This window comes from Gallinula chloropus, assembly GCF_964237585.1.
Source record: "Gallinula chloropus genome assembly, chromosome: 11".
NCBI classification, from domain to species: domain Eukaryota; kingdom Metazoa; phylum Chordata; class Aves; order Gruiformes; family Rallidae; genus Gallinula; species Gallinula chloropus.
Window position 1 is genome coordinate 9,789,928 of NC_140096.1, and position 11,980 is coordinate 9,801,907.

Consider the following 11,980-nt stretch of genomic DNA (forward strand, 5'->3'; position numbering starts at 1 on the left):
CCACCAAAGTTGCTTTTTTGTTCTCCCCCACCCCAAAAAATATAAAGCACAAAACCCCAAAAATCACAGTGATAAGTGTCTGGCTGGGATAGAAGTGCCCAGGCAGGAGGCACCTCCGAATCACATTGGTTGTTTCCAACCCTCAACCTTATTTCTTTTAAATTTAAAAATTATTATTATTATTTTTTTTGAGAATAATTAACCTTCCCCCCCCCAACAACAGGTCAGCCCCGGGGTTCTGCTGCGGGTGCACCGAGGAGGGGGTAAGGCACACAAACACCCCGCGATCCACAAAGTAGAAGGCAGAGAGACGGCTCCCAAAAGCCACCCTGAGCCCTTCCATCCCCAGCCCGGCACCGAGCACCTTCCACTCTCCTCCTCCTCCTCGCCCTCCATCCCGGCCGCTCCGCATTGTTCCCGCGGCCCAGAGAAGGCGGACACACGGACAGACGGACACACACACACGGCTCGGTGCGTCCCGCTGCACGCAGAGGCGGAGAAGGGCTGCGGAGAGGAGCCGGCTTTGTTCGGCTCGGCCCGGCCCGGGGAGGTGGGGGTTGGGGGGGGGGGGGTCGGATTTGGGGGGGGTTCCCCGCCTTCCCCCCGCCGGCTGCTCCCGGGATGGAGAAGCCAGGAAAAAGGGAAGGGGAAAGGCGAAGGTAACAAGCGGAGGGTACGGGGAGCGGAGCCCCGCGGCGGGTCCCCGGCACCCCCAGGAGCGGCGGGGCGGCGGCGGGTCCCGGAGGGATAAAGAAGGGGCGGGGAGGGGGGGTGGAATTCAAGCTTTTTCTTTAAAACAAAAGCCAGGAGAGCGAGGCACGGGCAGGCAGAGCCCCTCGCGGCTCGGCCCGGGGGGAAGCGGGGTCTCTCCCGGCGGTTGGAGCGAGAGCTCAGCCCGGGGCGGCGCGTCCCGCCCGGCGGCGGCTCGGCCGGGGCTCCGTCCTCCAGCTGGGGCTCGCTCCGGCCGTCGGGCCGCAGGGCAGGGATCCCCCCCCACCACCAGCTCCCGGGGGTGCCGGGGCAGCGATCGCCCCCCGCTCCCAGCGCCGCCGATCCCCGTCCGCAGCTCCGGGGTCGCTGCCGGGCCGGGGCTGCGAGGCCGGTCGGTTCCCCCCTCTTCTCCCCTCCCGTCCCGTCCCCACCCCCGCGCCCCGCCGCCCGCACGTACTTGGGGTTCGCGGCGCTCCAGGAGACCGGCTCCAGGCTCTTGGCGAGCGGCGCGGCCAGGCGGCACAGGGCGAGGAGGACGCCCAGCAACCACCGCCCGCCGCGGGGCCGCGCCATCGTCCCTCGGCGGCGGGACGGGACGGGCGTCAGGCGCCCATACCGCTCCCCCGCCGCCCGGCTCCGGCTCCCGGCTCCCGCCCCGCGGCCGCCACCGCCGCCACCTCCTCCTCCTCCTCTGCCGCCGCCGCCGCCGTCCCCTCCCGCACAGCGGCTCCGCCCGTCGAGACGATGCTCTACTCCTCCGCGCAGGCAGCGGAGCGGGCAGCCCTAAGCGCAGCGGCCAATCGCTGGGCGGCGCGGGGGGGGCCTCACGGCGCGGGGACACGCCCCCTTCGCTTTCTTAAAGGCCCCGCGGAGCCTTTTTTAACCCGCTCCCCCCGCAACCCCCTTTCTTCCCCCCTCACCCCCACCCCAGCGTCCCCCATCCCGCCTCGCCCGGCCGCCGCCCGCAGAGCCGCGGGGGGGGTGTGTGGGGATTGAGGACGGGCCCGGTGGGGAGAACCGGGACCCCCAGCCCGGCCCGGCGCCCAGCCGCGATCCAACAGCGCCCCCCAGCGGCCGCGGGCGGGCACGCTGAGTGCGGGGCGGGGTGTGGGGGGGGGGGGCGCGGGCGGGGGGGACCCGGCCTCGGGCGACCCCCGCACGGCCCCGCCGGGGAGCTGCCCCCGCTCAGGCTGCCCCGTCAGCCGGCTCCGCCCGGGCGGGAGGGGTTTGGGTAACAAAAAGTGAGGGGTTGGGGGGGTTCTGTGTGCATTTTGGGGGGAGTTTGGGGCAAAACCCACCCCCCACCAGCCCCGGGGTCCCGTTCGGTCCCGTCAGGGGAAGATTTGGCAAAGGCCAGAGCCCCACCGACAATTAACATGTTAAAACAGACACATTTTATCTACATAAATACCAAGATTGACACGTTTTTATGAAGAGGCATTTTTAAATTGACAAATTTTTAGAAAAGAAATATAAATCTTTGGGGTTTGTTCATTTTATGGATATAAATATTGATTTTCTAACAATAAATTAAAAATGTACAGCTTTTACAAGAATGAATTTAAAATTCTGACACGTTTTTACAAGAATAAATCTTTTAAATGACAAATTTTTACAGAAATAAATTTTTTAATTGCAAAATTTTTTAAAACATCAAATCTTTGAAATGATACATTTTACAAAGATAATGAAATTTTAACATTTACACATTGTTAGCAAAAGAATTAAATTTTTTACTTGCAATTTTTTTAAAATTGATCTTTTTAAAATCACAACTTTTAACAATACTAATTCAGTTTTAAAATTTACACATTTTTACAAAAATAATATTAAACCCCCCCCACTCAAAGTACACTGAACCCTGGCATCACAACTTTTATTCATAAAATGTTTAACAAAATAACCCAAACCTGCGAGCCCAGGCTCAGTTCAGGGGTTTTGTTGTTTTTCTTTAATTTCTTTCCTTAAAATCTCCAAATCCCCCCAAACGCTGGGGCAAAGCCACTTCCTATCGCAGAGCCTGTTCAGCCTGAGAGGGGATCTGATCAATGGTTATCAATAGCTGAAAGGTGGGACACGGGGACATGGGCAGCCTCTTCTCAGTGTCTGTGGGGACAGGACAAGGGGCAATGGCTGCAAGTTGGAGCACAGGGAGTTCCACATCAATCTGGGGAAGAACTTCTTCCCAGTGAGGGTGAGGGAGCCCTGGGACAGGCTGCCCAGGGGGTGTGGAGTCTCCTTCTCTGGAGAGATTCCAGCCCCGTCTGGACACCAACCTGTGTGCCCTGTCCTAGGGACCCTGCTTTGGCAGGGGGTTGGACCTGATGGGCTCTGGGGGTCCCTTCCAGCCCCTGTGATTCTGTGATTCTATGAACCCCTCTGGGGCGGGTACAATCTGCTCCAAGGACGTTTCTGGAGCCCACGGGCCGGGGCCACGCTTCGCTTCCCGTTAGCCATAATAAAATCACAGCTTTAAAACCTCCGGAGTTTTTCAAATCTTCCAATTTTAAAGATTCTTTTTCTTCCCATTTTTAAGACTTTAAAACCTTCCTATTAACAAATTAATAATTAGACTGGAGCGGGAGTCCGCCCGCTTCCCGGCGCAGGAATTTAGCAAGGCCTCACCGCTGCGCAGGGCCGCCCCGGTTCCTCTTGGGTACAGAAGACTGAAGATCCCCCACTCAAACCCCCAGGGCTGGTTCTGTTTCTAGGGAGAAAATGTACAGAACAAATCCAAAACCCCTCCAAAACCCTACAAGCCTGTTCACGGCCTGTTAAGAAAATTTTAAAAAGCCCCAAACCACTCCGGAGTCGCTTCGTTTTTTCTGAGCCCCCCCTGTGCCCCGGTTCCCAACACCCCATGACACACTTGGCACCATTTTGGGGGGGGGGAGGGGGTGTTCCTGCCTTTCTCCCTCAATCATGTTTGGTAGTGAAAGCCCGCTGTGGGGTTTGGGTGGAGATTGGGGATTTTTCGGTGTTTCCAAACAAAATGTGGGTGCGGGGCGCGGCGTGTCACCGCAATGGCGTGCGGGCTGCCCTGGTCATGGGGGGGTTTCAGATGACACCCTCGTTCAAAAAAGGTGAAAATACTTGAGGAAGGGGGTTAAAAAAATGCATATATAATATATATAATGATTGTTTTCATTTGGGGGGGAGAGGATTGGGAGGGCGACCCGCGGTCCGGCTGGGCCCCGCGGCTGAGAAGCGGGGAGTGCTGCCCACCCGATTCTTGCTATCCCTGCCCCATCGCCTGTGCCGATGACATCACGACTGGTTGCCATGGCAATGTCAGCTCTCCCGGCACAGGCTCAGGTGGGGATGCAGGAATCCTTCAGGAGGAGGATGCTGGTCCCACATGTCCCCCGTACCCCCAGCGCCCTGATGGGCAGAGCAGGATTGCGGCGGGGTCAGGCCCAGCAGGGACCAGTTTGGTGCCGGAGCATCCTTATGGATGCGGTGTGTGAGCCAGCCAAGCACCGTGGTCACTGATGAGCATCCAAAGGTCACCCAGTGCCACACGGCCACGTGCTGGATGCCCCCAGTGCTGGGCACATCTGTCCAGTGGGAAAGGCTCCGCGGTGCAGCAGGGTGTTGCTCGTGGCAGTAGGGCCATGGAGATCAGGATAAACCCTTCCCATTGCTTCTCCCACCTGGACCCCATAAGGTGGGGCCGGACCAGGGCAGTTCCTGGGGAAAATAAATTATAAACTGGTTGGAAAATGGTTCCCAGCCTCAGCTGCACTGGTGATACTGGGGAACTGAGCCAAGCTCTGGACGGGGCCACGCAGGCAGCAGCAGGAAGCAATTGCTGTCATGGAGGGCAGGGGAGAAGAGCTCTGAGCAGCTGCGGGCCCCGACCTTGGCCGAAGATCCTTCCTGGGCCCTGTGAGCGACCTGTGTGCCTCACACGGAGCTGGATGTGAGAGAGAAGTCACCAGGAAGCTGGGAATTCATTAGTGCCTTCCCCTTTCCTGCTCCGCTCCTTCCCCGGGGTCAGCAGGGACATCCTGGGCACCGTGCCCAGCCGTGGGGCAGAGGAGTGAGCATGGGGAGTGTGCACAGAGACTGTGCATGGAGTGTGTGCATGGGGTGTGTGCATGGAGTGTGTGCATGGGGTGTGCATGGAGAGTGTGTATGGAGTGTGCACAGAGAGTGTGCATGGAGTGTGTGCATGGGGTGTGCATGGAGTGTGTTCATGGAGAGCGCTTGGAGAGTGAGTGTGCACAGAGTGTGTGCATAGAGGGTGTGCACAGAGCGTGCATGGAGAGCAAGTGTGCATGGAGAATTCACGGAGTGTGCACGGACTGTGTGCATGGCATGTCCTTAGAGAACAAGTGTGCACAGAGAGTGTGTTTGGAGTGTGCAGAGTGTGCATGGAGAGGGAGTGTGCACAGTGTGTGTGCAGAGTATGCAAGGAGTGTGCATGGAGGGTGTGCACAGAGCGTGCACGGAGAGCAAGTGTGCATGGAGTGAGTGTGCACGGAGTGTGCTTGGAGAGCAAGTGTGCACAGAGGGCGTGCGTGGAGCATGCACAGAGGGGGAGCGTGCACAGCACTTACGTGGCAAGTGTGTGTGGAGTGAGCGTGCGTAGAGAGATCTCAGGCAGGGCGTGCGTGGAGCCTGTGTGCACAGGGCAGCACACCAGAGCGTGCAGGGAGCCCGTACGCCCAGCACAGCCCTTGCCAGGCAGAGCCCCACGTGCCGCACGCGTGTGAGATCCGTGGGCACTCCTGCACGCCCGGGCACGGGGCCGACCACACGTACCGGCGCTGCGCGAGGCCCTGTCCGGCAGCGTGGCCGTGCCGAGCTGGGGGCAGCAGGCTGGGGTGCAGGCCGGGGGGTGCAGGCAGGGAGGAGCAGGCCGGGGTGCAGGCTGGGGGGAGCAGGCTGGGGTGCAGGTCAGGGTGCAGGCAGGGGTGCAGGCGCGTGGGATGCAGACAGGGCTCTGGGTGCAAGAGAGGCGACGGGGCTGTGCCCACGCTCCCCGCTCCAGCAGCCAGGGCGGCTCTGCCTTTGATGTCCGGAGCAGGGACAGCTGCCCGGCGTATTAAATGACTGTGGGCGTCACGAGTTTCCAGGGGCTCGGCTCCCGGCAGGGTCACCCTGTGCCAGGCTCCTTTTCAGTGCCAGCAGCCCCCCAGCTCAACACCGCCCTGCCCACACATCACACCATCCACCTCCCACACCAGCTTCCTGGCTCCCTGCTCCCCCCTCTTCCCTCTCCCTCAGAGCCTAATTTAAACTCATCATGCAATTTCTGGGGGGAAATCCCCCAAATTTCCCACCTGTTTCTTCATCATTCTCAAGGGATGAGGTGGGAATGAAGCTGTTGCCTCCCATCCCGCTTTGGTAAGACCAGCATCACCCCCATCTCTGCCCTCCTCCACGTGCAATTTCACCCCCATGAAGGGATGATCTGCCCCCCCAAATCTTTCCCACAGCCCCTTTGGGTTCAAAACGCCTGAGGAACCACCCAGCTGAGGAGTAACAGGAGAAAATCTGGGCTGAGCACCAGGAGAAGCTGCTTAGTGCCGAGATCTGGTGGGCTGGGGGATGGTTCCCCCAGGGAAGAGCTTGAGTTATTTAAAACTCACCTAAATAAAAATCGGTGGGGAATAAATTTCACTCCTCTCAAAGGCAACATGGGACCTGGGAGGGTTTTTCCCCCCCTCCCTCCGCCCAACTATTTTCTGGGATGAAACAGAATGGGATCTCACTGGGGGCTGAACTCAGGCAGCGCGTGGATCCCAAACAGCTTTGCAGGGAGGCATAGCCGCATGTGGATCGGAGGTGGAATTCATGGTTAACCCACCCAACCCACCCTAAAAATAAAAGGAAGAAGAAAAAAAGGGAAAGAAAAAAACCCCACGGGGCCTTTTGGAATGTCGGATGCAGGGAGATGCCTGACAAGCCTCGTGCTATTAAATAGCAACCAGGTAGGCAAAACGGGTGCCAGGACGCCAGCGTCGCGCTGCTAAATCAGGGGATCCAGTTCCCAAATGAAGGTGATGTCAAGGATTCGCCCTTGGCTGTGATTTGTACCAGCATCCCCGTGCTCTGGCTCCTGGGAACTTGCACCTTCTGCAGATGTGCTGCCTGATTACAGTGAGGCAACGTCTTCGCTCGCTGCGTAATGGGATTTAAATGAAAAGCCCATATTCTGACATGGAAACCTGCTATGGGCTGCCCGCAGCCCTGCCATCGCCTCTGGTGTTTCCCCACCTTCCCTGGGGTGCTGGGGAGGAGCTGGGTGGGAGCAACAAGGAAGGGGGGGAGCTGGAGGCACTTGAGCCATCAGGGCAAGGATGGAGCAGGGAAACGCAGCAGCACGAGGTGATTGGGTTCCAGAAATCACATTTTATGGGGCTGAGAAGTCTGCTGCATAATGGGCTGGGGAAGGAAGTATTAAACTCTTTAACCAGTTTTCAGAGACGTGATAATTAAGGTGGTGTAAGCTACAATTGCCTGGAAAAACCCCAACCAAACCCAAAGGCAAGGAGTGAGGCTTTTATCAGGTCAGAAGCGGCCACTCGTGAATGCAAGGGTTGAAAAAAGAGAGGAAGGGAAAGGAAAAACCCCCTGCAAGGAAAAGGGGATGTAAAAAAGCCACTGGGACGGGTCCGGGCAGGGGCTGCGAGGAAGAAGAGGGCAGGAGCTGGGTCCACAGCCCCAGGCACTGGCCAGCCAGGGGACCCGGAGCAGGAAGGTGCTGGGCATTGTCCGTGCCCAGCCGCTCACTGTGGCAATTGGGCACTAATGGAACTGGAGCTCAGGCTAAAGGCTTCAGCCTCTTCAGTGGGGCTGCTGCCTTTCATCAGGAGCGCTGGGGAGGGCAGAATATTGGCTGAAATTAATGAGGCCTCGGAAATGGGTGAGAGAGGTTGAACTGGGCGCTTTGCTGGGCCTTCTGCGAGGGGCGAGTGGAGGCGGAGAGACAGCAGCTGCACCCCTCGCGCCCCTCGAACCGCATCCCTTGCACCCCTCCTGCATTCCTCACCCACCTCCCGCAGCCCTCCCCCTCCTCCCGCACCCCTCACCCTCCTCCCTCATCCCTTCCCCATCTCGCTCCATCCTCGGGAGCAAATTCAGTTCCTTGGCTGTGCCTGGGGGAAGGGGGGGGTGGAGGAGCGGAGCTGGTGGGCTGCCAAGGTGAGGAGGGGGACGATGCCGAAAATCACATCCCTGGCAGGCAGCTGGCATCACCCTAAAGCACAGAGAGAGCAACTGGGGTGTGAAAGGGTCCCCAGCACCCGAGTTACGGACAGGTGAGGGTCACACCAAACACCCCTGCCAGGAGCAGGTTGCCCCCCTCTTGCCTGGAGTGCTGGCACGGGGGAGCAGCGTGAGGGGCTGGGTTTAGCTCTTTGTACAGATGTGTGTACATATGTGTGTGTATATGTCTGTACAGATGTGTGTACATATGTGTGTATGTGTGTACATATGTGTGTATGTGTGTACATGTGCATGTACGTGTGTATGTGCATGTACATACATGTGTGTACAGGTGTGTGCATATATGTAGACATGTGTGTCTACATATGTACATATACATGTGTACATGTGTGTACATATGTGTGTATATATGTGTGTACATGTGTGCATGTATGTATATGTATATGTATATACATATGTGTGTGCATATGTGTGTGCATATGTGTCTATATGTGTGTGTGCATGTATGCATGTGTACATATGTGTGTACATGTGTGTACATATGTATGTATATATGTGTGTACATATGTGTGTACATGTGTGTGCATATGTATGTATTCATGTGTGTACGTGTGTGTACATATGTGTGTGCATGTGTGTATGTGCATATATGTGTGCCTGTATGTGTGTGTACATGTGTGTGTACATGTATGTGTGTGTACATGTATGTGTCTGTACATATGTGTGTGCACATGTATGTGTCTGTACCTATATACACACACACTCAAGGCAGCAGCCTACCCGCTCCTGCAGCGCTCACGGGAGGAGGAGGCAGGAGGTGGAGTGTCTGATGAGGCACTGGGGAGGTCATTCATTAACATCTTCCTTAATGACCCGGCAGAACACGTAAACAGCATGTTAATGACCTGGCAGGGGAGATAAGCAGCTTGTCAATGAAACCCCCTCCCACAGCACCCCAGGGTCAGGGGCTGTCCCAGCTTCCAGGGCCAGGGAACCATGGAAGGGGCTGGAATGGCTGGAAGCACATAGGGAATGTCATGGGGTTAGGAGGAAAAGGAAGGGGAAGGGGAAGGGGAAGGGGAAGGGGAAGGGGAAGGGGAAGGGGAAGGGGAAGGGGAAGGGGAAGGGGAAGGGGAAGGGAGGGGAGGGGAAGGAAGGGAAGGGAAGGGAAGGGAAGGGAAGGGAAGGGAAGGGAAGGGAAGGGAAGGGAAGGGAAGGGAAGGGAAGGGAAGGGAAGGGAAGGGAAGGGAAGGGAAGGGAAGGGAAGGGGAGGGGAGGGGAGGGGAGGGGAGGGGAGGGGAGGGGAGGGGAGGGGAGGGGAGGGGAGGGGAGGGGAGGGGAGGGGAGGGGAGGGGAGGGGAGGGGAGGGGAGGGGAGGGGAGGGGAGGGGAGGGGAGGGGAGGGGAAGGGGAAGGGGAAGGGGAAGGGGATCTCATGGGATCAATCTGGGAGGCAGGGGAGCAGCCGGCAGCGCGGCAGCAGGCAGGTTTAACGTGCAGCTCTGCCCCATCTCTCTTCATCCCACTCTCCCAGGGACATGCAAGGGCATTTTCAGGTCACTGAACCAACTGGAGCAGGAAAAGCCCCACAAAGGAGCAGAAGCCGGGGAACGGGGTGTGAGGCAGGAGTTCAGACACAGGGATCTGTTTGCTTTGAGCGGCAGCGGCCTGGGGAAGGCACAGCAGTGTGCAAATACCCCACGGGGCTGTGACGCCGCAGGAGGGACGACTGAGGGTGGCAGAAGAACAGAGGGTGACCTCAGGCTGTACCCTACCCAAGGGGAAACCACGGGGAGCCTGGGGGCCACACCTCACACCATGCCAGCTTCTGCCATGGCACGTGGCTGCCGGTGGAGGAGCCCAGGGCATCGTAGCTCCGCTGCTCCCAGGGCTGCTCTCTGGCTTGGCACAGCCTTGGCTGGGGCAGCAACTACACAGTTATTGTCCCCAGTGTGAGCCCTGACATCCCCACGGTCAGTCCCACCATCCCCAGGCCCAGTCCCATCATCCTTAGGACCAGTCCCACCACCCCCAGGACCAGTCCCACCATCCCCAGCACCAGTCCCATCATCCTCAGGACCAGTCCCACCATCTCCAGGCCCAGTCTTGCTATTCCCAGGCCCAGTCCCACCATCCTTAGGACCAGTCCCACCATCCCCAGGACGAGTCCCACCATCCTCAGGCCCAGTCCTGCCATTCCCAGCTCCAGCCCCACCATCCCCAGGCCCAGTCCCTCCATCCCCTGGCCAAAGCCCGTGGCTCGGCAGGACAGGGGGTTCTGCTGGCTGGCTGGAAGAGGCTGGGGAATTGCCGTGCATGGCCACATCCTCATGATGCCACCTCAGGAGGGACCTGCAGGGAGATGGGCTGCACAGGGTGAACTCTTCCCCCAGCTCCCAGCTCCCAGCTCCCAGGCAGCCCCTCAGGGCAGGGTCCCTGCAGAAGTCCCAGCACCCACCTACACAGGCAAGTGCCCCGACCAAGGCGGTGATCTCACGTGAATGAGCTAAGAGCTGGCTGGGTCCTGCCAGCATTTACATGGGAGGCTCCAGAGAGTCTGTGTGTACTCACAACCCTCCCGCCGAGAGCCACAGCTCTCCCCGAGGGGAGGAGGAGGAGGAGCGGGGCTCCCTTTCCTGCTTCCCCACCCTGCCCTGCCAGCTCTGGCTCGCTGGCAGCCGTCCTGTGCCGGGTCCACGCTGCCTCAACGTGCGGCTGCGCAGCTCTGCCGGCACCATCCTCGCTGCACTGGGCCAGGGAGCTCCAGCACCACTCACCCCTGCATCCCGACATCCCTGTGCTCCTGCACCTTTGCACCCCTGCATGCCTGTCCCCTGCATCCCCTGCATCCCCAGTATCCCCTGCATCCTTGTGTCTCTGCATCCCCAGTATCCCCTGCATCCCCTGTAACCTCTGCATCCTCTGCAGCCCCTCCATCCCTGTGCCCCTGCACCCCCTGTGTCCCCTGCCATACCCAGCATCCCCTACATCCCTGCATCCCCTGCATCCCCTGCATCCTTGTGTCTCTGCATCCTCTGTATCCCCTGCATACCCTGCACCCCCGGCATCCCTGTGCCCCTGCATCCCCTGCGTCCCCTGCATCCCCAACATCCCCTGCAACCCCTGCAACCCCTGCATCCTCAGCATCTCCTGCATCCTTGCATCTCTGTGTCCCTGCATCCCTAGCATCCTTGTGCCCCTGCATCTTCAGCATCCCCTGCATCTCCTGCACACCTGTGCCCCTGCATCTCCAGTATGCCCAGCATCCCCTGCATCCCTGTGCCCCACAGCCTATCCCCACCCAGCCCATGCGCTGGGAAAAGACCCCAGTTTCCTCCTAAGGCCATAAAATCCCTAAAATCCCCCCCGTTTAGGCAGAACACAGTGTCACACCACGCGCTCAGCCCATGGCTCTGTGCCCAGCCCCAGGCTTTGCCCATGCAGCCCGAGCAGCCCGAGGCGGCGGCGCTGCTTCTCCAGCCCCATCGAGCAGGATGCGGCCAAAGGCAGGAGAGGAAAGTGATGAGGAACGATGCTTTATCTCAGCAATCATGCAAGGGAATAAACTGACATCATGAGCAGTTGCACAGCAGCCTTTCTTTTGTGGGGCTGGTAATTTGTGACAGTGAACATCACTGAAAATATCTTAATTAATGTTTATTTTGATGGCTGTGTAGGTTTGGGGTGACGTGTCCCTGAGTCTGGAACGGGGAAAGGGGGGGGGAAGGAGGGGGGGGGGGGGGCAGGGTGGAGGGGGAAGAGAAAAAAAAGCAGCAGATTTTTTTTGACTCGCTGCCCAGAACCACAAAAATGTCTTTTAAAGCTTCCCTCCCTCGCCCTAACAGGCTCCTGGGGAAGAGATGGTGGAGGGAAGGGAGATGGAGAGATAGGAATTCAGAGGAAGGGGGTGAGGGGCAAAGCCATGGGAAGGAGACAGACAAACACCCAGGGAGCAATTTGCATGTTTTATGAGCCTTTGATTTGGGTGTATTTACAGCCTGGGTGCTAACACCCCGGTGGGAAGCTCTGGGATTTACTGGATTTACCCTCCACTTGGCTTCACATCTTATCCAGCGATCTGGCTGTCTGGCCTC

The 11,980-nt window shown here is 58.5% G+C and overlaps 1 protein-coding gene across 1 annotated transcript in view; it reads right to left on the bottom strand.

The window, feature by feature from the left end:
• EFNB1 (ephrin B1) overlaps window positions 1–1,382 on the bottom strand; it is a 51,905-nt gene extending 50,523 nt beyond the window's left edge. Inside the window, exon 1 of the mRNA XM_084269158.1 lies at window positions 1,169–1,382. Coding sequence (XP_084125284.1) covers window positions 1,169–1,284 — 116 coding nt within the window. The 5' untranslated portion in view covers window positions 1,285–1,382. The remainder of the gene's footprint in view (window positions 1–1,168) is intronic.
• Between the last annotated feature and the right edge of the window lie 10,598 nt (window positions 1,383–11,980).